Source organism: Artemia sp. Qi Xiang Cuo, chromosome 5, assembly GCF_049724085.1.
Source record: "Artemia sp. Qi Xiang Cuo chromosome 5, ASM4972408v1, whole genome shotgun sequence".
Lineage (NCBI taxonomy): Eukaryota > Metazoa > Arthropoda > Branchiopoda > Anostraca > Artemiidae > Artemia > Artemia sp. Qi Xiang Cuo.
The window spans coordinates 68,840,187-68,866,877 of record NC_142798.1 but is presented as its reverse complement, the minus strand read 5'-3'; the positions used below and the strand labels follow the sequence as shown (position 1 = coordinate 68,866,877).

General features: G+C 35.9%; 1 protein-coding gene across 3 annotated transcripts in view; it reads right to left on the bottom strand.

The window, feature by feature from the left end:
• The window catches only part of LOC148952434 (rho GTPase-activating protein 7-like), a 238,533-nt gene that overhangs the window by 113,399 nt on the left and 98,443 nt on the right, over positions 1-26,691 (bottom strand). For all 3 annotated transcript variants that reach the window (XM_089089878.1, XM_089089879.1, XM_089089880.1), the window contains one exon: positions 8,596-9,360. In XM_089089878.1, the coding sequence (XP_088946004.1) occupies positions 8,596-9,360 (765 nt within the window). The remainder of the gene's footprint in view (positions 1-8,595; positions 9,361-26,691) is intronic.

Sequence of the window (26,691 nt, the reverse complement as noted above, 5' to 3'; positions counted from 1 at the left end):
AAAAATGAAATAACTTAAATAATAAATTCAAAAATAATTGAAAAAAATATATTATGAATTGATTAGTAATTCAATATAGTTTTGTTAGTAAATAAAAATTGTGTTAAAATTAGGGCTGAAAATGTTATGGGAGAAGGGGAGGGAGGTTTTAATCAAGATTTTGCCCCGGGCGCAAGAGAAACCAGAACCGCAGCAGTCTTAAAGATCTAGATAGTTTCTGTTAGCTGAGACCTTACATATAGAACAAAAAAAAATTTCAGCAACTACAACCCCTTGGCAGAAAGGTCTCTGAAATTATAATTTCAGCTGCAATTACTCATAAATGTACTTTGCACTGCACGATACAATACACTATAAAATAACTTAATAACAAAAATAAACTATTTGTGCAATAGCATTTAGCCTCTCTGGCCCTATTTAAGTATGGTCTCTGGTCTTTTTAAATGGTGATACTGAAGAAAAATAAAGTAATAAGCTTACATTTAAAATTCTGGACCCGTAAGTTATAACGCAACTATCGTAAATGTATTTCAGATAAATTACATTTTGAAACAGGAGGCATAAATTATCTGTTAGAAAATCGTACATCGCCTCATTTTACTTTTTCCGATTTCATTTAACTATGTGGCATTAAGGCTTTCATAAGACGTCTTCATCACACTTTTCCCCGGAAATACTAATAATATTTAAATGAAGGCAATGCTTCTAAGAAAAACGCCCATTTTTTGTTTGGTCTCTGTCCCACTGGAAAAACCTCAAACCACCAAGGACTCTCCCAAATAAGAAAAACGTTTAATTGATAGGGATTTCGCCAGAAAGATATTATCCCTATTAGTGGTGAGTCTGTTGTGAAAAGCATTAAAAGACTAAAATCTAAGTCGGGTGATTTTGATGAAATTTGTGTTGAACATTTAAGAGTTGATTCTCCCGAGTTTATTGGACATCTGCAACTACTTTTACAGACGTGTGTTAGCAGGTCACTAGTGCCTGGCTCTTTCCTGTGTGGTACCGTTATCTCTGTTCTGAAGCGAGGGAAGGATCCGCTTCATTATGGATCCTACGGCCCTGTCACTGTAAACTATTTGAATATGTATTGCTCCCATTTATTCAAGATAAGGTGAATTATGATGCAAATCAGTTCGGTTTTAAATCGCGTATAGGATGCCAGAATGCCCACCGTATACTTGCAACAGTGTTACAAGAAGCAAATGGAATTTCATTTTTGTGCGTTAGACCTATCGGTTCTATCCCATTATCCGGGCCTCTCGGCTCAATCACTATAGACTAAGCAATGATAAAACCCGTTTTGTGACGGCTTAACTGTTGTAGAGCAGGCAATGATAGCAAGGTTTTCATTGCGTATAAGATATTACATGTGGTTTTTTATATTTTAGGGGGGGGGGGTACCGCGGTTAGGTTAGGTTATGTATTTAATATATGCAATGCTTTACACCCCCCCCCCCTAATTTGCAAATATATAGCCCAAATTTGTTCCTAAACTATTATATATTCATCCTATTTTATTTTATTTCATTAACATTAATCAAACTTGACTTTTTAAGAGATGCCCGGATAATGGGGTAGTACCGACCTATATAAAGTTTTCGATACTGTTTGTCATTTTCAGTCATGGTTTTCTCAGGTATGTTTTGGTGCGAATAGTTCAGTTATTTTTATACTTCGATTTTAGTACCAGAATTCATCCATTCAGTTGAGTCAGGGTTCCCGAGCCTTTGGTAAAATCTCGGGTAGATTTGGGATCCGTCAGAGTGGTGTGCTTTCACCTTATAGTTTTAAATCTTGTTTATTGAATGTTCTTAATAAGATACCGTTTTCTTACTCTTCAGGGTTGTTAAATGTCTCCTATATTGCATATACGGATGATCTTCTGCTTGTTAGCAGGTCAAAGTTTACTTTAATGAAGTCTCTGCTACTAGCATCGCGGCTGTATGGGGAAATTGGATTGAGCCTTAACACTGATAAATGCAAATATTTAGTATTAAATTCAAAATTTTCAGCAACGCCGCTTGATTGCGGTTTATTTTCTGTAAAATGTGTCGAATCTTTCCGATGGCTTGGGATCAATATTTGCAAATCGCGTACGTTATTTCACTTCCAGGCACTGAGTGATATTAAAGAGAAGCTGAAACTGCGTTACCCGAAAATTGTGCCCAACAGGGGAAGATATAACAGAAAAGCACTAGATAAATTGTACTCGAGTTTATGTGACCAAGCGGTTTTGTTCCCAGCTGGAATTCACATCCTGCTTCGATCAGGGGATATCATTTCCGATATTGCAAGTTTGTATTGTATCTGCCTCGCAGATACAGTAATAAAAAGATTATGCGGTTTTTGGTGCTCCAGATATTGTAAGTTGTTCAGCTTTCAGGTGTAAAATTGTGACTGACCAATCACAGTTAAAGTTTTTGGCATTTTTTTAATACTAAAGGATGGAAACTTAGAATATCAGTTTTTCTATCTGTAAGAGTTATCTGGTACAACACACAAACATATAGTATTAATGGGCAATAGTTAGAAATAAACCAGTATTGATACAAGATTTTCATGTCAATTTCTCACCATTTAAATTTAACACGTCTGTGGCACAAGTATGGCATTAAAATCAAGAAAAACACGTACTACTGATAAATCTTAGCTTTTGTGTCGACAGGCCTGACTATGGTATTGCTCCAGGGCCATATCTAGGATTTTTCGGGGGGAGGGGGTACTAAAAAATAAAAACGTATCAAAATTTTATTTATATTCATTTTTGTTACGTTTTTTAAGACTTGGACAAACATTTCGGGGGAGGGGGTCAAACCCCCTGCCCCTTGGATATGGCCATGTGTGGCTCAGACATCATTCTGTGGGTTTAATGTGGTTTTTATTAGAAACTACGTCCAATTTGGGCTTGAAATGTGTACATCAGCCGAAAAACAGCACCCCTGGCTGACGTGGTAATAGCAGCTTTATCATGTTGTTAACGTGAAAGTCCTAACATGTTTCACACAAAAGAACAGTAAAATACAGTCGATTAAAACATGATAAGGAAGAAGTCAATAAATAACAGGACTCAATAAACTTCGATGGAAGGCATATCTGTCTAGTTTTAGAAAAAATATTTGCTTTTGATAAGAGATTGTAATCTTATGAATGGAGAGCTCTTTGATTAAGGTCGACATTTGAGAAAATCCTTTTCCAATTTATTGGTAACTGATAAGGCTATAATTGGGAGCATATAACTCTTAGTTTTTCGACTATGTCTGAATTTTTGGGTATTCCCTGAATTTACCCCAAAGAAAAAGTTGTTCTCCAAAATATCCCTTAAAATTAATGTTTACGAAAATTAACGACCTCGTGCTTACATTTGTATTTACGAACGTTAGTTTTCGGAGAGATTTTGGAGAACCTATCTTCATTCTTCCAAAAATTTGGGATAGTGGAACCAGTGATTCCTTTTAAGAGTCAGGGATTTCTTTTAAGAGCCAGTGATTCCTTTGAAGAATCAGCTATTTCTTTTAAAAATCAACGATTCCTTTCAAGAACCAGCGATTCCTTTTAAGAACCAGTGATTCCTTTTAAGGGCCAGTGATTCTTTTTAAGAGCTAGTGATTTCTTTTAAGAACGAGTAATTCCTTCTAAGCGCCAGTGATTTATTTTAAGAACCAGTGATTTCTTTTAAAAACCAACGATTCCTTTTAAGAACTAGTTATTCCTTTTAAAAACCAGCGATTCCTTTTAAGACCCATTGATTCTTTTAACAGCCAGTGATTCCTTTTAAGAGCTAGCGATTTATTTTAAAAACCAGCGATTCCTTTTAAGAACCAGTGATTCCTTTTAAGGGCCAGTGATTCTTTTTAAGAGCTAGTGATTTCTTTTAAGAACGAGTAATTCCTTCTAAGCGCCAGTGATTTATTTTAAGAACCAGTGATTTCTTTTAAAAACCAACGATTCCTTTTAAGAACTAGTTATTCCTTTTAAAAACCAGCGATTCCTTTTAAGACCCATTGATTCTTTTAACAGCCAGTGATTCCTTTTAAGAGCTAGCGATTTCTTTTAAAAACCAGCGATTCCTTTTAAGAACTAGCGATTCTTTTTCCAAAAATCTGTAATTTATCAAAGGTGCAGTCAGTACAACTTGAATGCGGTAATTCAAAACGTGGTATGATACACAGGAATATACGCAGGGGGGGGGGAGCTTGCAGCCTTGTTTGAATTATTTTTTTTGTGCTAGTGTAATAGTTACTCTCCTCAGAATAAGACACTATAAACTCTGAAGACAAATTAAAAAAATTTTAAAATACTTATATCCTCTCTAAAAGGGTTTCACTTTACTTTACTTCAACCCCGATTATGTGCAAATATGTATAACAAAATATACGTTCTCCATGGATTTTCTCGTTGCACTGATGTACTTGAATAAATCTAACGGAAACAAACATTATCAAACGACATCAAGCAACGGAGAATGAGTGGAGTATATATAATTTGGGCTATATATTTGCGCATAAGGGGAGAGGGGGGAGTAAAGTAAAGTGAAACATTTTTAGGAATGATAGAATTATTTTAAATTTTTGAAAGTACTTTTTGAGAATCTTCTAGCGTTCCTTTCTGAGAAGGGCAACTACTAGACTAGTACCCTATTTTTTATCATTGACCCCCTCCCCCCAAAAAAAGCAGTTTCTGTGTACGTGCATGAAGTAAAAATTTCTCAGGAGAGCAAGAAAATTGAAAAAAAAAAAAACTTTTTGAGTTTGTCAATTGTTATTAAAGAGTAATAGTATGCTTAGGTATGGTTAATATTTGGCATCAAAAATACGATAGGCCCAATTTTGATATACAAAGCACAAATTTAATACTAGTTCTATGTTTCGAGAAAAGGGTTTCCAAAAGAATTGGAAAATTTTAGTTATCTTAAGACCCATGAAAATGATATAGAAAGCGGACTGAACTAGTCACGCTTTCTGGAGCATATTTTATAGTAAGGGTTATAATTACAATTATTACAGAGTTTTGCATACTGTTTTTTGGATTGCCATGGCAAAACTATAACCAGAGAGTATGAGAAGATCTCATTCACAATGATATTTCACTAATATCGAGATTTAGCTAGCGCTAATTTGCAGGGGCGGATTCAGGATTTTTTAGGGGGGGGGGCAAAATAGGTTGATCCTGTAAACGTGCGTTAGGAGTAAGTTTAATTAACACAAACTTGAGTTAATTAAGTAAATTACACTACTTTAGACTACGCTAGGGAGCCGCCACTGCTAATTTGAGCCAATCACAATATTTTAGTGAGTAAGAAAATCCAAAGAAATTATCTCAAATTAGCGCTGGCTAAACCCAGACAGATTTCATTGTGAAAGCACCTCAGATGAGACAATAAGTGAAATGTTGTGCAAACGGGGGGGGGTGTAGATTTAGCTAGCGCTAATTTGAGCCAATCACAATATTTTAGTGAGTAAGAAAATCCAAAGAAATTATCTCAAATTAGCGCTGGGTAAACCCAGACAGATTTCATTGTGAAAGCACCTAAAATGAGACATTAAGTGAAATGTTGAGCATAAAGGGGGGGGGGGTATACATTTTATTTAAGTAGTAATTTAAATTACCACATAAAAAAAAGAAAGCTGAAAAACAAAGTCGACGGATCTTGTTTCTAATGTCGATATAAAAAAATAAGTAATAATAAATAAAAACACTTAAAAATAAATAAAAAATACATGAAGAAATCAGAAAAAAATTGAACAATAAATCTTGTTCTTCAGGGTTTCGCCCATAATTTGGATATTTATATCCTATATACTAATCAAAATAACGCAGAAAAATCAAAATAATAATTAGCAATTTTAGAAATTTTTGGTTTGAAGTAATCGTACAGCTGCAGGCGTTTATAGGATTTGCATATATCATGGTTGGTCAATTTGTCCTTAGTTCGGTTAAACAAATAAAAATTAAATATTATTTAAGTGACAGAATAGAACGACGTTACAACCCTGCTTTGCCGCACGGCTGGGGACTGCGTTACAAATTTCAGAGTTTTTTCTTTGGGACGGGATTTTTTTTTCTCAGGGAGTAAAATTTTAAGAGAATCTGAAGATTTCTCTCGGGGTATTTTTCATAGGGGGTGAAATTTGTTGGCCACTTTTCAAATGGGGAATTTTCCCCATAGGTTAAATGTTAAGTGGATTCTAGGGTGTTTACCATGGGGGAGTGTATTGTTATTAACTTAGGGGATAAAACTTGAAGGGGATCAGACGATTTTCCACCATGGGAAAATTTTGTTTTTCCCATGCGGAATCGGAATAAACTTTTTACGTGAATCAGATTTTTTCAGAGGGACAATGTTAATTTTCCTGGGGGGGGGGGGATTGCCAAAGGCTAGAGGCTTTTTTCCAGTAGGAAAACTACTATTTTTCCAGGAAGTGGGGTAAAAATTTAAGGGGGTCACTGGGGTAGGTAAAATTGTGAGGAATTTGGGGAATTTTTCTCATGGATGGGGAATGTTATATTTTCCGGGAGGTAAAATGCTAAGGCGATCCGAAGATATTTTCCAGGGCTGCGTTTGTTGTTTTTGGTAAGAAACAAAACCGTAAAGGGACCAGATGACTTTCTACCATGGGAAAATGTTTTTTTTTTTCACGAGGAAGGGGGTAAATTTTTAAGAGAAACAGATAACTTTCCCAGAGGGAGAATGCTAATTTTCCCGGGGGGAATGAAATTATCACAGATTAGAGGATTTTTTTATCAGTAGAGGAAATATTATTTTTCCAGAAGGCGGGGTAAAAATTTAAGGGAATCAAGGGATTTTATTCCAGAGGATTGCAGTGTTAAAAAAGGTCATTTCGGGATGAACGCCAAAAATTATAGGAGAAATAGTTCACCAGTATCAGTTTTTCTAATTTACAGACATTGTGAATAGGGTACTGGTGCATTATACCTAACATGGCGCTCTAGACTGTCCAAGGAATGCAGACATGGAGACCCGTCAAACGGGTATTTGCTATCTAAATTGATCGCTAAGCGTGGTTTCTCATTGAATTTACAATATTTAAACTGTTGTTTTGGGGGTTTTGGGGGGAGGTACCTAGGTTAGGTTACGTATTTAATATATGCTATGCTTTACCCCCCCCCCCCTAATGTGCAAATATATAGCCAAAATTTGTTTCTAAACTATTATATATTCATCCTATTTTATTTCATTAGCATTAACCAAACTTGACTTTTTCCGTGTTTTAGGTATAATGCACCAGTACCGTGAATACTAATAATTTGAAAAAGGAGATATCCATAGAACTTTTCAAACATTTAATCCCTTACAAGAAAACTTCTCACTGTGACATTTTTTCAAAAATTCAAGAAAAAAAAGATTTGGTTACTTTGTAGTTGTACCAGTATCAAATAACCCTTAAAAAAAAAGACATGGTTTTTGGCGTTGATAACATAGTTACATCATCCAACTAGATTTGTACCTTTTTAATTAACCATAAAAAAAGAAAGATGGAATATTCCCAAGAAAATTTCAAAACTAGAATAAAATTAAGTATCATATTGCATTTGGCAAGAATACTACTTTTTTGCATTTCCAATATGATTTATACGCTATTGATTCCACTGTTAATATTTGCATGCGCTATAAAATGGATATTAGTATAACACGAAGTTTAATTCTGGAATAACTTTTACAAGAAGGAACTCCGAACCTATGTCCTAAGTGTGTAAGCCTAGAATTGGGGCCATTGAGGATGTAAACTGTTAAGAAAACAATTCTTACTTTATATTATGCAGAAAAAATATAGTTAACACATCTTGAAGGCGCTTCTACTATGCTTTACCCCCACCCCCCCCCAATGCGAAAATATATACCCCAAAGTTACATGTCAAGAATCCAATAAACACACTAGAAGAACCGCCTATAGAATTTTAAAGATCCAATGAAAAAAAACGGTTTCCGCTGGCTTGTGAGATATTGTCACTCTGGGAACTATGTTTTAACTTAAGTTTTTTGGGGTTTTAGGGGCAAAAAAGGTACCCAGGTTAAGTTACGTATTTAATATATGCTATGCTTTAACCCCTCCCCTAATGCGCAAATATATAGCCTAAATTTGTTCATAAACTATTTTATTTTCATCCTATTTTGTTTTATTTCACTAGCATTAACCAAACTTCCCTTCTCGGGTTTTTATCGGATTCTTGACAAGTACCAGCCCAAAGTATATATTTCCCATGTGTCTTTTCCATTTCTTGATGACTTTGTTGGCGTTGATTCAATTTACGGGTACACGGCTTGAAACAAGAGTGACGTATGGCAAAACTCATGGGAAATGTTTAATTTGGGCTATATATTTGCACATTAGGGAGTTGGGGGTAAAGTATACTGAAATTGCCTTCAAAATGTGTTAACTACAGTATTTCTGCATATTATAAAGTAAGAATTGTTCATACCGTAAAATAAAATACAGTTCAAAATCGGTATACTAATTGTAAACACATATGGAATTTAGCATATTAGAAAAGGACGAAACTGAAAATTACTTTTAAAAACAAATAGTATATAATACAAAAAAAATAAGAGGAAGCAATGACGTAGCCTACCTTAAATGTTTTATTCCCATCAGACGGGGTTGTTGCTGCTGATATCGAGCCCTTGTCTACATATGCGGCCATAGTTGGAACCATAAGTGTAGACTTTAGTGCTGGTGCAGATGCTGACATAATTTTTTCACCAAACTTATCATCATCATCTTTAACACTATCCAAAGTATTACACGCACTTCCACCTGATCCTCCAGAATCTATTGGGCAGCTTGAAGAGGCAGGTGATGGGCTGAAACTCTGTAGAATAATTGGTGCCACTTTATGCGGAGGAGGCTTATGTGTCACAATAGGCTCCTCAACTTTATGCCAGGCTTCTCTTCTTCTCCCTGACATTCTTTTTCCAGATTGCCTTCTTCTCACACTTTTCCATTGAGCTTCATCACTGTTGTCATCACTACTATCACTAACGATGTTTTTGTTACCGAGGAGGCATGGTGGTGAGTTTGTGCCGATGCCACTTTCAACTGCACTTGGATTACTATCAACACTCCTTTGTAGTGAATTATTACTTCCATTATCGTCTTCACTTGATTCTCTGGATAGGCTAAGAGGAGTTGTTTGGGTCATGACGGATTTTAAATTCTCCTCACTATGGTCATTGTCTGACAGATCACAGTTTTGATTACAGCCATTATCGACATCATAAAGGGAGTTTACCAATTCCTGAAGCAGCACTATATTATCAGCTAAATTGAGGTGAGCATTGGATCGTCGAATGCTTTTCTCTACTCGTTGTATGAAGGCTGCAACGTCTTGTGGGTCCTGAAAAAATGACAGGTTTTAGTTGTCTGTCAAACTAAAAGCGTAGATAGTAATAGTTAAACTCATTTTTTTTTTCGTTTTTAGAGTGATGAACGTTTGAAAAAGAAAAAACAAGTGACATTCGTTTCTTGAAATGTCATCGCACCGTTATAGTGGTCCTAATTGCTGTTGTTCTTCTTCTTTTTTGGGGGGAAAGGGGGGTCAAACTTTGTACGCCCTTGGAAATTCTATAGATATTTTCCTAAGTTTCCCAGTTTTGATTTAATTTTCAAGTAAATATTATAATATTAAAGATACTTCTCTAAGTTTCTCCGTTTTGATTTACTTATCAAGTTTCCCTTATTAGTTTCCCCCTTTTTTAAAATACTAAATTTATAATTCAATTATAAGTGTTTTTCCCATGTTAAAGGCGCTTATAAATGCATTAGATTGTAATCGTTACACCAATTTTTCGACTAAATTACGTAGATTTATAGTTCACTTACAAGAGTCTATTGTTTATTTATAATAATAAACTATAGACTCTTGGGTAATAAGCCTTTTGGGTAACGGAAAGTAGTTGATTTGTGTAAAATGTTTTGATTAAGAGGGTATAAAGAATTTCATTCGTGCTCTTCATATGAGCTAACAGACATGTACACATAGAGACAATTCTAATACTGAAGTCAAAATACTGGATTTGGATATTGTCGGAATCTCACAATCTTCCCCAGAACTTACTTTTCTCCAACCATTTTTTTGATTTCAGAAAATACTTTAAGTGATCAAGGAAAAAAGACCAAGGTACATCCAGACATTGTTATCAGGCCCATATATTCAAATGTTTAAATAATGCAATAGTTAGGGATACAACTTCGCGCAACCTAAAGTGAGACTAAAGCAAGCACACACCCAGGGAAGCTTTGCTACCCTACTAAACATCAAATTTTTGTAATTCCCATAATTTCTATAAATTTCATCCATTTTTTTTATTTTTATGAGATCCCTCCCCCAAAACTTGATTCCTACATAACTGCATACTTCGACTAAAATATATCCTGCTGGCCTCAAATTTTCCCATCTATTAATAAAGCAGCCCTTTTAGAGAGTTTGCTGCTAATTTGAAAACTGATAGATGGCAATGCCTCCCTAATCCTTCTCCAAATAGCGTCTCTCAATCTTTTATATTTATACATGTTTATTTTATACATATTGTTTGTTCTATTTTATATCATTTATTTTACATGCATTAATTTTTATATCCATATTGTTTTTTTAACATTGTATACCTATGTACAACCCACAAGTTCCCAAAATATCACACGATATACTTTGACAAATTGAATCGGTGAGCCTTGATCCCATAGTTTGTATATTTTTAGCGAAGATATAAATCTTAGCACCTCGAACAGATTTGGCAATAAAGAGGATAATACATGGGAGTACGACTCGCCGACAAAGCATCAGGAAATAGAGATAAGGCTTTCCCGCTTAGTTAAATACTGGAATGGTGATAGCTAGAAATTTTATACAAAAGGCTTTTTATGTTAAAGATTTGTAAAAATTTGCGAAATAATTTCCGATACCAGAGGGCAGATGTCTTTATCTTAATAGAATACGTAAACAGAGACATATAAGACGACTATTCAAGCAAAAGGATTAATTTGGGATGGTGAATTCCAGCAGGCTTACCCAAATTTTTTGACCAAATTGCCAAAATGAGCAGAAAAGGGACACTAAGTGTTCCTCTAGAAAATGGACGTTGATGCCTCTTCGCGTTACTTGGGGTTTCATACCCAATGGTTGGATTACATGATGCATAACATAATGGGATTTTTCGAGCCGTAAAACACTTGTTCATGCGGGCTCAATAATATGTCCAATATTTCCAGTTTTAGAAGTATTTAGAGCATATGAAGATTTAAAAAAGGCATTGAATGGGAATTGGCCTTAGAGCAAAGAAATTTTTTCTTACTAGAACAAATAAACGTTCAAATGGGGATAAGTCCATTTATTTAGACAGCGAAAATAGATACGAAAGTCTAGATGTTTCGGTCACATATAGGCTATAGCGATCGTCATTAATAAAAATACTAAAGTATTAAAGTTAAAACTAATAAATTTATATAAAACAAAATAATTAACATCCGGGTCATTCACAAAATAAGTAACTCCCGGGTCATTCACTAGATTTTTCTGAAAGAGTTCACGATACTTTACCATTATACGGGCCTCTAGGTTTAACCGCTGTAGAGTAGGCAATGATAAAACCCGTTTTTGACGTGTTCACCGCTTAAGTGTAGGCAATAATAGCGTGGTTTTCATTGCGTATACGATGTTAAACTGTAGCTTTTTTGGGTTTAGGGGGGGGAAGGTACCTAGGTTAGGTTAGTTTACGTATTTAATATATACTATGCTTTACCCCCCACCCCCCTAAAGTGCTTATATATAGCCCTAATTTGTTTCTAAACTATTATATATTCATCCTATTTCATTTTATTTCATTAGCATTAAGCAAACTTGAGTTTTTAGAAAGACCCATATAATGGGAAAGTACCGAGTTCACTAACATGGTTCTTTCAAAGTCTTGATATGTAAATTTTCTTCTTTAATCTTGCCTAAATATAAAATAAATTTCCAATGAAGGTGGCAAAGTCTTCTCTGTCTACTAATTCCAAAAGAAATTTTGAATTTATAAGTAACAGTTATATTAGCTACGGAAAAGAATACGTTATTTAAGGTAGCCTACTACGTGGAAAATGTCTTCTTACTTGGCAGTTTCCACACAAATATGAAAATGGCGACCAAACAAGTATGTTATCCAAATATTTATGCATTCAATTAAATCACATATCAAATTTGTTATGACAAGAGAATTATTATATTTCTCAAATAATGACACAATAAACATCACAAGTTCCGTACATAAATGTGTCACATTCTTGACGAAACAAAAATGACGCTTTGAATAAGAGAGGCCTATTTTTTGCCTATTTTCTGCGCCAAAAACGGAAACTATTTGCAGCAAATGACTAAGCAAATCAAAGTGCTTTGCACTTCCTAATACCTCCGATGTCCACAATTTTATTGCAAACTGTCACGCGAGCATCAGCCCCAAGCAGGGTTACCACCTTTAGCACTAAAACGCTATTTTAGCACTATTTCATTATATGTAGCACGTACTCAGGGTTGCCATCTGTTGCACGAAAGTGTTATTTTAGCACTATTTATAGCGTTATTAAAGGCAATTTTTTTTTACTGTAGCACCGAAAATCGTTGTGTAGCACACAAATTTGGGCAACTATAGTACTTTAGGGACTGATCGTGGTGGCAACCCTGACATGAACTATGCTATGAACTATCAATACAGAAGAGTATAGCTAAAGCTGAGATTACACAATGCGCATTAATGTGTATTACTGTGCTATCCTGCAGAGGTGATCACACGTTTTTTCATGCAGATCAAACAATATTACCAATATTTCGAATTTAAATTATTAAAACAACAAAATTATTCCAAGCAGACACCTTCAGGGCCTCTGGCTGGAAAATAGTAAAATCTGCTGTCGAGGAAATACAAATATGAATATACAAAATGGGAAAATACAAAACTTCAACTTGCAAGCCTAGTTTTCCTTAAGACTACCAAAAATCAAGATTAACGAAAGTTTGAATTGAAATAAAAATTCCAAAAGGGTCGCTTCTTTCAGAGTGGCTCTAAAGTAACCTGGTACCAGCCAAGCTCAAAGATTGTCAAAAACACACTAAAATATCTCTTTGGCAACCCTAAAGCCGATATTTATAGTACTTCTACATACAATCGCAAAAAAATTATCTCGGATGGGAGAAGACCTAACCCTTGTCTGTGTGGTTAACTCAACAGCGTTACCTGACCTTGGTTGGTTTAAACCTACTCATCGTAGCACTGGTTAGAGAATCTTTAGATAGTGCTCTCCAGAGACGTTTCTTCTGCTCATAGACATCCAGATTTACCACCCCTTCCCTGATCTTCGATTCTTACAGTCTGTATCTATTTAGCTCTGACTTCCAAGTGATGGAGCTAATTTCAGCAACATCCCCCAACAGAAAATTCTAAACTATTCACAAATTCACCAATAAAAAAAAACCAGCATTGCACAAACTAATGTCACGTCAGGCTGATATTCTGCCCTCTTTCCTTGTCTTCCATTTACGTATAGTAAGTAAGATACGTAACGAACGTATTACATATACTATCAACAAAATGCTAATCAACGAAGGAGAACATCTAAAAAGGAGGAAATCTAAAATCAAAATGTAGCAGTTAGCTAGACACAGATCAGCTCAGGTAAAGTTTCTTAACACTGCATCAATTTATATTATTCTATTTGGATTCAGCAATTCTCTGTGATAGTTCAATCACGGTGAGCACAAAGGTGAGTTTTTTACTTTCGGAGTTGTAAAGGTCCAAATCAGCGTTGCCAACGCGGTACAATTGCACTTTTATTGGTAAAATTTATAGGTCCTGGTTGAATATGGCACAGTTGGTAATCTGTTGGTACAATACAAATTTTTCGGTACATTTGGGCTTTAATGCTCCTCTCTGAATCAGATATATGTTCAACTTCTATTTTATCGAAAATTTTCTTTTTGTTACGGTAAATTTTTAACCTGTTTTTAAGATGGTACAAATCAATCACTCGCGGTACAATTTTAGTCGGAAAACTGGTACAGTTTAGTTTGAAGCGTTAGCAACGCTGATAGACATCCCTGTTTCATTTTTCATCTTTAAAATTTTTGCTTCAATGTGATCAAAAAGCAAACGAATCACATGTTGTTTTTTTTAATTTAGCGAGATATTCAGTACGTTTACAGATAAGGTCCATTCACAATGAAATTTTAAGATACCAAGGTTTAGCTAGCGTTTTTTGAGCCAATCAGAATTTGTCATATAATTTTTCGTCCAATCGGAAAATTCTAAGAAAAAATTGATTGGCTCAAACTAAGCTAGAGAACAAGTCTCGTTCCGAGGTGGAGGCTTTTCTCGGCTGAGATTGATCTCTTGACTTTATTGTCGTTGTAGGTAAGTCGAACATATACCATGCTTTGTCAAATTGGACTTAAAGCACATCCTCTGAAGCTAACCAAGTCCTATATTTAGCCGTGGCTTCAATTGAGGGGGGAGGGCAAGCTCCCCCTATATTCCCCCAATATTTGAAAAATACCTTTTTGGAGGGATTTTACGTAAAAGAGTGCACCTTTTTGGTATTTGCCATTGAAAAGTATCATAGATTTTGCCTCTAAAAATGCCCTTTCCTAGAGTTCTTAAATATAGATTTTTCTCCTAGATGTTTGTGAATTGACATGAATTGAGATTTAATCTGCTGTTTTCCATCTTATTTAGTGTATCAGCTTAATTTTTCATAAAATATGTTATACATCGTTCGTTGAGAACAAAAATACTTGGGGAATTTATATTTGACATCGAAATTCTTTCAACCGTATTTTATAGACCTGAGAAAGGTTCATCTTTTTGGTAGTGAATGACAGTCAGGAAACTTGAAACATACTTTTCAGTTTTTGTCGAGGGGTTGCCCACTTTCCACTACCGGGTTTACATCGGTTTTTTAAAATCGATGACCAATCGGTTTTTCCATTACCCTGTAAAATTTCTTATATGCAACGTGCAGCTTTTCAATCACTATGAGTGAGCTGTATAGAGAGCCCCCAAAGAGGCTCTCTAAGTTTATTTAAAATATCTTACATTACAATTTTGTAAAACTCAGATTTAAAGCCGGATCCAAGAAACATTTAAGAGTTGTTTTTTTTTCGAAGTACAGTATATTCCCTTTATTGATTCACAAACATAGATTGCAGTGGAAAACCTTAAGCCAAAATCATTTTTGCGGTGTCTTGAATAGTCTAAAAAACTTCCTTGTACAAATAATTCGTCATTAATAACAGCAATCAAAAAAAAAAAAAAAAATGAAACCAATTTTTCCGTTTTCCCGCATTCCTGTAAAAATAATTATACTGCATAACACGACGCCTTTTGGGTTGTTGCAGCTGTTTCGATTAGCGCAGTAACCACAATACTTGGGGTGAGGTTAGGTTTTTAATATAGTGCGGTGCTTTCCATAATTCTCTGTTGTAGTTTCCATAATTTTGTTACTAAAGTATTATATTTTCATCATATTTTGGTATATTTCATTATGATTAACCTAACTTCACTTCTCGAGTGTGGTCGCTATCATAGGCAGCGCGCTAGCGCTGCCTAAGTAAAGAACGATGTGGGCACAATGTGTGTTTTTTTTGTTTTTTTCTTCTCCATACCCGGTCACTTCGTATCGAAGAATTTGTCGTAGAAACTTCGAAAAGGGCTCATTCGATTGGAAATTGGAGGGCAACTTTAGTTGGAGGGCAACCTTTTTAATCGTCGAAAGTGATTGGAGGGCAACTAGCCCCCTCCATCATTCCCCCATTATATCCAATCAAAATTTTGAGATAGCCATTTTGTTCAGCGGAGTTGATTTCCAGATAGAAAATATGTTTTTGAGGAGGATATTCCCCCAGAGCCCTCAGGGCAAGGGCTTTAAGTTATGCCCTGGGGGCATATAAGGTTTTTAAAGAACGTGTTGTCGTAGAAACTTCAAAAAAGCTCACTCGATTGGAAATTCCAAGGGCTAGTGCCCTTTTAAATAGTTAAAAGTGATTAGAGGGCAACTAGCCCCCCCCCCCGCCCATCATTCCACCACACATCCAATAAAAATTTTGAGATAGCCATTTTGTTCAGCGTAGTTGATTTCCAGATAGAAAATATATTTTTGAGGAGACACTCCCCCACAACCCTCAGAGGAAGGATTATAAGTTATGCCCTGGGGGCCGAATTGAAAATTATATTCTCAATTCGGTTTTCTCTTAAGCTTATAAAATATCATATATCTGCAACTTTGGAGTTCGAACCTACATGCCCATACTGCTACTAGAACCAACTCACCTCAGGCCAACACAGCTACACATACTTCTCCACCCAAACCTGTTTAAAGCTTCACCTTTCGTCATTCCTACCGTGAAATGCCAATTTTCTTTAAATCCTTTCTATGACCTCTTTCCACCCTTTTGAAGACAATTTGTTTTTTTATTTGGTCCCAGATGTATGGTCAGAAAATACTAGCCTACTTTTGGAGATTTATCGTCTGTCCATCTCGCCTAGCCATCTCGAGCTTTCTTTCATTATATCCCTAAAAGGTGAGGTATACACATGGTTCTTCAAATTCAACTTTAGTAGTACTTCCTAGCATGGGCGTAGGGAGGGGGCAGCTGCCCCCCCCCCCCTAGACCTTCAAATTTACATTAGATATGGCTGAAAAGGCAGATGGTTTGGAAAAAACAGTTGATAAAACTCCATCACACTATCGACTGCTCCCCCCCTATACAATATGCTGCCTACGCCCATGCTTCCTAGCACTTCATTCTTTTCAGCATTTTATTCTAGCCTTCATTTCTAGCACTTCATTATTTTTAGCATCGTATTTCTAATCTTCATTCCTAGCATTGCATTTTAGCCTTCATTTCTAGCACTTTATTCATTTTAGCATTGTATTCCAGCCTTTATTCCTAGCATTATTTTCTAGTACTTCATCCATTTCAATATTATATTCTAGCCTTAATTTTTAGCACTTCACACATTTCAACGCTGAATTCCAGCCTTTATTTCTAGCATTATTTTCTAGTACTTCATCGCTTCATCACTGTATTCTAGCCTTTATTTCTAGCATTACTTATGAGCAGTTCATTTGTTTCATCATTGTATTCTAGCCTTCCATTCTAGCAACTCATTTATTTTAGCATTTCATCTTAGCCTTCATTTCTAGCATTTCATCTTAGCCTTCATTTCTAGCATTAGTTTTGTTGCTCAGTTTTGAATTGACCGGCCGAACGTCTGGAATATATTTTTCCCCAATTCTGGGTGGCTAAATTAAAATCGTGCATACCCTTAGAGCAAAAGTAATTAGCAGCCTTTAGGGCCAATTTAGCTTAATATAATTAGAACCGATTTAGCTTCTGATATCCTTAATTTTAGAGTCTAGACTTTGGATAACAGTTTAAAACGGTGGTCCAGCATCTAACAAGGTTCCAAGATACATAACTAGAAATAACTCTTTCTGTTTTTATCCTTCTTCTATAATGAAAATGGGTACTTGTGTATTATACGCAACTCAAGTGCTTCATTTAATTAGAACCCGTTTCTTCGACGCTCAATCCTAATGAAATATCACAAAATACGATGAAGATATAATACTTTGGGAACAAATTTGGGCTATATATTTGCACAGTAGGGGGGGGGGACAATAGCGGGTCTGCACGCAAAATGTGGTATATACGATTATTCTGCATAATATGCAGTAAGAATTGTTTTCCAACTTCAAACTGTCCAAATACTTTATCCTCACCCCCCCCCCACCCTAATGTGCAAATATATAGCCAAAATTGTATGTTTGTCATCTATTCTGTCAATTGTCTTTGTCTTTTCTCACGCAAAGCTGACAGAAACTAACGAAGAAACCCGTTTGTTCTCGAGTTTTAGACAGCGTAAACTTCAGTATAATACACAAGTAGCCTACCTTAAAATAGTATAATTTGTACTTTACTGAAAAAATTCTTTTAGATGTTATCATTTTTATAACTTCAAGAAATCAAAAATTAATTAAGATTTTAAGGAACAGATATCAACATATGTATATTAAACTGACAATGCACATCTTTTTCAGTAAATTCATTTGAACTTTTTCAGTAAAGTAAAAATTATATTCTGGTTTTTAGAAAGCATAGGGGTTTAGAACCCTACTCAGTCATATTAATTTCTGCTCGTTATGAGTTTGACTCTATGATTTATTTTAATTTCTGTTTGTTTCAGGTTTCATTTATTTATTGATACTGATTTGTGGTAGTTGCATGCTTGGTAGATTATTTGGTTCTATTTTTGTTCATTTTTGGTTTAATGGAGTTCTTTTCTTTTTTGAAAAATTTATTTTGTGGAAAAAGTTTTTTTAATTAATTTCTGTTCGTTTATATTGACATAGTCTGTTTCAGGGAAAAGACCGAGCCTGTTTTTTTTTTTTGTCGCTATGACTATTAATAAGGGCACTAGTCTTGTCAATTCCCAATTCTATGAGCCGTTTTTGAAGTTTCTACGACAACGCTTTCTATAAAAACCTTATATGCCCTTAGGGCATAACTTACAATCTTTGCCCTGGGGCTGTGTAGGGTTTGTCATCCTCAAAGACAAAATTTTTGGACCTTTCAACTCGTTGAACAAAATAGCTATCTCAAAACTTTGATTGAATGTGTTCGGGGAAATGGTGGGCGTGAGAGGAGGATTAGTTGCCCTCCAATCACTTTTGACTATTAAAAAGGGTGCTAGCCCTTCCAATTTCCAATCGAATGAGCCCTTTTGGAAGTTTTTACGACAACACTTTCTATAAAAACCTTATACGCCCCCAGGGCATAACTTAAAACCCTTGCCCTGAGGGTTGTGGGAAGATTGTCATCCTCAAAGACCTAATTTCCAGAACTTTAAACTACGTTGAACAAAATGACTATATCAAAATTTTGATTGAATGTGTTTGGGGACATGGTGGGCGTACGAGGGGGGGGGGTTAGTTGCCCTTCAATCACTTTTGACTATTAAAAAGGGTGCTAGCCCTTCCAATTTCCAATCGAATGAGCCCTTTTGGAAGTTTTTACGACAACACTTTCTATAAAAACCTTATATGCCCCCAGGGCATAACTTACAACCCTTGCCCTGAGGGTTGTGGGAAGATTGTCATCCTCAAAGACCTAATTTCCAGAACTTTAAACTACGTTGAACAAAATGACTATATCAAAATTTTGATTGAATGTGTTTGGGGACATGGTGGGCTAAGAGGGGGGGGGGGGGGGTTAGTTGCCCTTCAATCACTTTCGAATATTAAAAAGGCACTAGCCCTTTCAATTTCCAATCGAAGAAGCCCCTTTTGAAGTTTCTACAACAGCGCTTTCTATAAAAACCTTATATTCCCCCAGGGCACAGCTTACATACCCTGAGGGCTGTGTGTGTGTGTGGGGTGGGCGGATTGTCATCGTCAAAGACCTAATTTCCAGAACTCTAAACTACGTTGAACAAAATGGCTATCTCAAGATTTTGGTTGTATGTGTTTGGGGAAATGGTGGGCAAGAGAGAGGGGTTAGTTACCCTCCAATCACTTTCAACTATTAAAAAGGGCACTAGCCCTTTCAATTTCCAATCGAATGAGCCCTTTTTGAAGTTTTTACGACAACACTTTCTTTAAAACCTTGTATGCCCCAAGGGTATAACTTACAAGCCTTGTCCTGAAGGATATGGGGGGGGGGGGGGTTTCTCGTCCTTAAAGACCTAATTGCAATAACTTTCAACTACTTTGAACAAAATGTCTATCTTAAAATTTTGATTGGATGTGTTTGGGGAAATGGTGGGCAAGAGAGGGGAGTTAGTTGCCCTCTAATCATGTTTAACTGTTAAAAAGTGCACTAGCCCTTTCAGTTTCCAATCGAGTGAGCCCTGTTTAAAGTACTTACGACAAAGCTTTCTATAAAAACCTTATGTGTCCGCAGGGCATAACTTACAACGTTTGCCCTGTGGGCTGTGGGGGGGTAGTCATCCTTAATGACCTAATTTCCAGAACTTTCAACTACGCTGAACAAAATTTATATCTCAAAATTTTGATTGGATGTGTTTGGGGAAATGGTGCGCGTGAGAGGGGAGTTAGTTGCCCTCCAATCACTTTTGACCATAAAAAAGGGCACTAGCCCTTTGAATTTCCATTCGAATGAGCCCTTTTTGAAGTTTTGTGACAACGCTTTCTATAAAAACCTTATATGCCCCCAGGGCATAACTTACAGCCCTTGGCTTGAGGGCTCTGGGAGGAGTGTCCCCCTCAAAGACATAATTTCCAGGTCTTTCAACTACGTTGAACAAAATGGGTATCTCGAAATTTTGATTGGATGCATTTGGGGAAATCGTGGCCGTGGAAGGGTGTTAGTTGCCTTGCCATCACTTTCGGCTATTAAAAAGGGCACAAACACTTCCAATTCCCAATCGAGTGAGCCCTTTTGAAAGTTTCTACGACAGCTCTTTCAATACGAAGTGCCCTGGTCTAAAAGAAGAAGAAAAAAAATATTATACATTGTGCCAACATCGTTCTTTACTTAGGCAGCACTATTGCGCTGCCTATGATATCTCATTTCGCTTCGCTGAAACAATTCGAACCGCAGTCCAAGTGCTTTAAGGAGACGCCTCACTGTGAATGCGCTGCAATCAAAGTGAATTACTTATAGGATGACAGGTTTTATGACAGGTATATAACTAAACAGGTTTACTAAAGTACCAACCACAGGGAGGTTTTCCTATAAAAACAGGAATTTTATTACTTAGTACAAAAACAAGAAGTCGTACAATATGTGGGCATTGACTTTATTATTCATAGACCGAAGTCACTTTATGATCTTGTTCATCAGCGTGAGGAGTACGTAATTAATACGGATATGCAATATATTTCTAATTGTTGTGGTTGAGTTCTGCATGAGTTAAGTACAGGGGCGTAGCTCCAGCAAGAGGGGTCTCCATCCGGAGAGTCAATGGGCTTGGGTTATATAATTATTTTTGGTACTTGCCTATTACATAAAACACACTCGAGAAGTGAAGTTTGGTGAATACTAATGAAATTATTATGTTATTAAATTATGTTATTTAATATATAAATTATGTTCTGGCCTTCCAAAGGCCAGAACATAATTTGCACTTTACTGAAAAAAATATAATTTTTTTTTACTTTTATAACTTTAATAAATCAAATAATATTAACATTTTGATTAATAAATATCAGTATGTGCATATGAAACTGACAATGCACATTCATTTGTATTTTTTTCACTAAAGTGCAAATTATGTTATGGCCTTGGGAAGGCATAGGGGTTTTGAACCCAGCTTATGTTAATTTCTGCTCGTTTTGAACTTGACTCGGTTATTTATTGTAATTTCTGTATTGGGTTTCATTTATTCATCGATGCTGATTCGTGGTAGTTTCACGCCTGGTAGATTATTTGATTTTATTTTTGCTCATTTTTTGTTTAATAGAGTTCTTTACTTTTCTTTGAAAGACTTGAGTAATTTTTGAGACCACACTGGCTAATCATGATAAAACGAAAAAGTAGTAAAAAAAAGAGAAAACGAGGATTATACAAGCCAGTGAAAAATATGGACTAAAATGCAAATATTTCGGTCAAGACCTCCGCTTGACCGTCCTCAGTGCAAGATAATAATATTAAAATAACTACAAAAAAAACCCAAGGATACTATAAAAAAATTTCAAACCTTAAAACAAAGCACAACTAAAATTTGAAGACCCCTCCATGTAACGGTGAAAGGGTAACATTCATTTATTCTAAATATATAAGTTTTATTAAGTTTAGTCTGACCCATCAGGATTTACGAGTCTGAAAAAATGTGCCTGATTTTTGAAAAACAAGGGAAAAGACCCTCTAAAATTCATAGAATTTAATGAAAATCACACCATCAGATTTACAGTATCAGAGAACACTACTGTGGAGTTTCAAGCTCCTATCTGCAAAAATATGAAATTTTGTACTTTTAGCGGGAAGAAAGATCACGGGAAAGATCATGCGTGTTTATTTTCTTTTTATTATTATATTTTTTTCCCAGGGGTGGTCGTATCGACCCAATGGGCCTAGAACATCGGGAGAGGGCGCATTCTGACGGAAACTAAAAGTCCCAGTGCCCTTTTTCAGTGACCAAATAAATTGGAGGGCAACTGGAGGCCATTATTTACGTATAGTATTTTTTATTTGGAAGTATGCATACATTTTTAGGTTTGGGAGGGGAGGACAAATTTCCTGCTGCGGGGACTTTGCACGGGGAGAATTTTCCATGGAGACGGAATTTTCCAGGTGGTGAACTTCTCAGGGGAAATTGTATACTGGGGGAATTTACCAGAATTCCTGTACGAAATTTCTTTATAAGTCTTGCTTTCTCTTTACTGACTCAATTTTACCCGTGGAGGTGTTAAGGGTAATTTTCTTGGGTAAGTTTTCACCAGGATTGAATTTTTCAGAGAAATTTTCTGTGGGGGAGGGGGAGATTCCCGTGGAGGTGGAGCCAGATTTCCTGGCGCTATTTAAAAAAAAAACGATAAGAAATTAAATTTAAAAAAAACAAGTTTTTTTTCAACTGAAAGTAAGAAGCAATATTAAAACTTAAAACGAACAGAAATAATTACGTATATAAGGGGGGTTATCCCCTCCTCAACACCTCGCTCTCTTTACGCTAAAGTTCAAATTGTGTCCCAATTCTTTAAAAATTACTCCTGACACACAAGGGTCGTTAGATTAGAACAATAAGTAACTTTTTTTAAATGCGGAAAAACTATAGTTTGAAGAGCGAGGTGTTGAGGAGGGGGCAACCCCCCTCGTATACGTAATTATTTCTGTTTGTTTTAAGTTTTAATATTGCTCCTTACTTTCAGTTGAAAAAAACTTTCTTTTTATTTAATATTAAACCAAAGACGATTAGAAATCATCACATAATAATTCATACTTAAAATAACAGAAATTACCATCAACAGGACTGGCGCTAATGGGAAGCCTTCTAAAGGCCAGAGCGTCATCTGCGTCTTCAATTGCACATTTTCAGTTCAAAAGTCTTTATGACCATTATTTTATATATAGAGGAACTAGGAACTAGTTCCTCTATATAGTTCCTAGTTCCTCTATTTGCTAGTTCCTCTTTATAGAGGAACTAGCAAATAAGGAGGAAAAACGACCAGTACGCCAACTCTCTTGACAGACATGTACTTGCAGAACGAGGGGGTCTTTGGGTCCATATCCACCACCCGAAACGTTAAGTTTTAATGACTCTTCCAATATTTTCCACATCATTCACATATCGTCTGCGTTTTTTTCAATATTGAGACCCCCCCCCCCCCCACAGAAAAATATGATGCATTCACCATGTTTGTTTTTCATAGAAAAAATCCGCGTGGGATAGAAAAATACGGTCTGTATTGGTTTCTAGAAATGAACAATTATTCATCAGATTTGACTGAAACTAGATGACAATGATCGATTACTTAGTATTAATGGCATACAAGAGGTAGCGTGTTTATTGGCCGATACTAACTTGTATACAGGTTCCCTCGTCGATTATTATCGTATTAGCCTTATGCCCAGCTGCATTTTCGTTTAAAGGGTTACGTTGAATAGACATCAATCTTTGATCTTCAACCAAATCGTCTGCAGTGGCACTAATTAGGGGGGAGGGGAATGAAAGGTGGGAGCAATCGCCTCCCTAGATTTAGAAAAACACCTTTTTTGTACCTTCATTGACATCCCCTCCTCTATAAAATCTGAAAATACACTTGTGCCTTTATAAAAAAAATCTCCTTACCCACCTACATTTTCGTGGCCTGGCGCCGATGATCGTCTACGGTAATCCAAAAGATATTCTTTTTGCCAAACTGAAATTCATCAGGGTGGCGGACATTATCCATACGTATTACAATCGTTTTAAAAATGTAGCCCCTAGTATCGCTATTTTGGACAAATGCAGTGACAAGCGCATGCGCATGTATGGCAGTTATTAAAACCATACCATCTCTCTCAAATTTGAGCCAACAGTAGCGTAGAATGCGTTTTGATTGAATGAAAGTGATGGTATGACAGCACTTTCAACTAATCAGAGGCGTTTTCCATTGACGTAAAACTATTCAAAAAGAAAGTGAAATTCCATGCCTTAGTCAGAGGCAGTCAAAGCGTCACTGACAGCCAATAAAAACCACTCTTCCTCGAATAAACTCAGAATTCCCCGCTACTGTTGGTTCAAATTTAAGAAAGATGGTCTCAAATTTGAGACAGAGGGCCAAAACAGCGATACTGGCGGACCAGATTCGCCACCCTGTTCACAGTTTACCGAATTAAACACGACACATTTTTTCGGTTTAGCCGAGATAGACAGAGCCATCTAGAAGCAGTTCAACCACAGATACAATGATAGTTTACTTGTAAAATTGTTGTGACTCAATACTTTTCACTAGTTACATAATCGAGCACGTATACAATACTATGCTTAGGGGGGGGGTAAAAATGAAAAATGGATGGTTTAAGAGAATAGTGGAAATATAATAAAAAAGTCTTAGCCCATTGGACCCATCTTCGGTCTATTCATATCTAAAACCCACAATTTTTTGGGGTTGTTTCCAGTGGCGGATCCAGGGAGTGAGGGGTCACCCTCCCCTTAACGTAGTCTAAAGTAGTGTAATTTACTTAATTAACGCAAGTTTGCGCTAATCAAACTTACTCATAAAGCAAATTTATTGGATCAACCTATTTTGCGCCCCCCTCTAAAAAAATCTTGGATCCGCCCCTGGTTGTTTCAAATTTATCAAGTTTTTAGGGCACTATTACATTTTCGTCAGTGTTGTCATGTTAAACCATGATAATAAATAAACAAAGCAAACTAGTTAAATTTGACAATGTTTATCAACTGTAAAAAATCAAACATTAAGCATCTGTTTTTCCAAAAGGCCACTACACCTTCAGAGGAAAAACTACAGTTTAAGCTGATGGGTTCCATACATTTTTACCATATTTTTGCCGATTTTCCACCCACGTTTCTTTTTTTTAGATTTGGCGCTCGCTACTGCGAAAAACTGTATAACTGCACAGGAAGGTCTTTTCCGTTAATTAAATAAAAAAAACAAGTTTTTTAAACTGAAAGTAAGGAGCGACATTAAAACTTAAAACGAACAGAAATTATTCCGTATATGAAAGGGGCTGTCCCCTCCTCAACGCCTCGCTCTTTACGCTAAAGTTTTTTATTGTTTTAAAAAATAAAGTTGTGAGACAGAGTCAAACTTTAGCGTAAAGAGCGAGGCGTTGAGGAGGGGACAGCCCCTTTCATATACGGAATAATTTCTGTTCGTTTTAAGTTTTAATGTCGCTCCTTACTTTCAGTTTAAAAAACTTGTTTTTTTTATTTAATTTCTGATCGTTTTTTAGTTAATGCAGCTTTTATTTGTATAAAAATTTTACTTTTCTTTTGCTAAATGGATGTCTTTACAAATTAACTTACGTAACTAACTTCTATATTCGTATATTTTTCTTCTGGCAAAAAATACAAAGTTGCAGATTTTTGCAGATATGAGCTTGAAACCTATGTAATAGGGTTTTCTGATACGCTGAATCTGACGGTGTGATTTTCATTAAAATTCTTTCACTTGTAGGGGATGTTTCCCCCTCTTTAAAAAATCGAGTAAATTTTCTCAGGCTCGTAGCCTTTGATGAGTAATACTAAACTTAATAAAATTTATATATTTAGGATCAGCATTATAAACACATTCTTTTGATACATTTATTGACATCAAAATTTCGTTTTTAAAAGTTTTGATTACTATTGAGCCGTATCGCTTGTTTTTTTATTGTTTTTTTTATTACGTATATGTTATTACTTATATGAAGGGGTTCTCCCCTTAGTCAATACCACGCTCTTTACGTTAAAAGTTAAAAAAAATTTTGATTCAGAAACCCCTGAATCACAAAGGCCGTTTAATTAGAATCGATAGCTCTTTTGAAAGCAATAAAAAAAAAACTATAGCATAAAGAGCGAGGTACTGACTTGGGGGAGAACCCCCTCACATACGTTATAATTTCTGTTCGTTTTAAGTTCTAATATTCCTTCTTACATTCCAGTTGAAAAAACTTGTTTTTTTTTATTTAATTTCTGATCGTTTCTTAAATAATGCTTGGAAATCCGGCGCCCCCTTCATAGAAATGTCCCTTACCCCAAAGAAACATCCTCCACGGAAATATTCTCCAGAGTAACCCCCTCCTCTAGCCCCCCCTCCAGAAAAAATCCTTCCTGAAAATGGTTGTATACTTCCCAATATCCAATAAATGATGCTGGCAAGTCCGGCGCCCCCTTCATGGCAATTTCCCTTCCCCCATGAAAACTTCCTTCATGAACAGATCCTCCAACATAACCACTGACCCACCCTTCCCTCCCACTACCATAAAAAAAAACTCCTGAAAACTTCTGTATACTTCCCAAAAACCAAAACTAAATGTTAACATTGGGTAAAGTTAATAACTTTTAGCCCTCCCTCTGGGAACTTCGGGGATTAAGTCATCCTAAAAGACATATTTATCATATTTTCGACCATGTTGAACAAAATGGCTATCTCAAAATTTTGATCGGGTGACTTTGGGAAAAAAATTAGCGTGGGAGGGGGCCTAGTTGCCCCCCATTTTTTGTGGTCACTTAAAAAGGGCACTAGAACTTTTAAT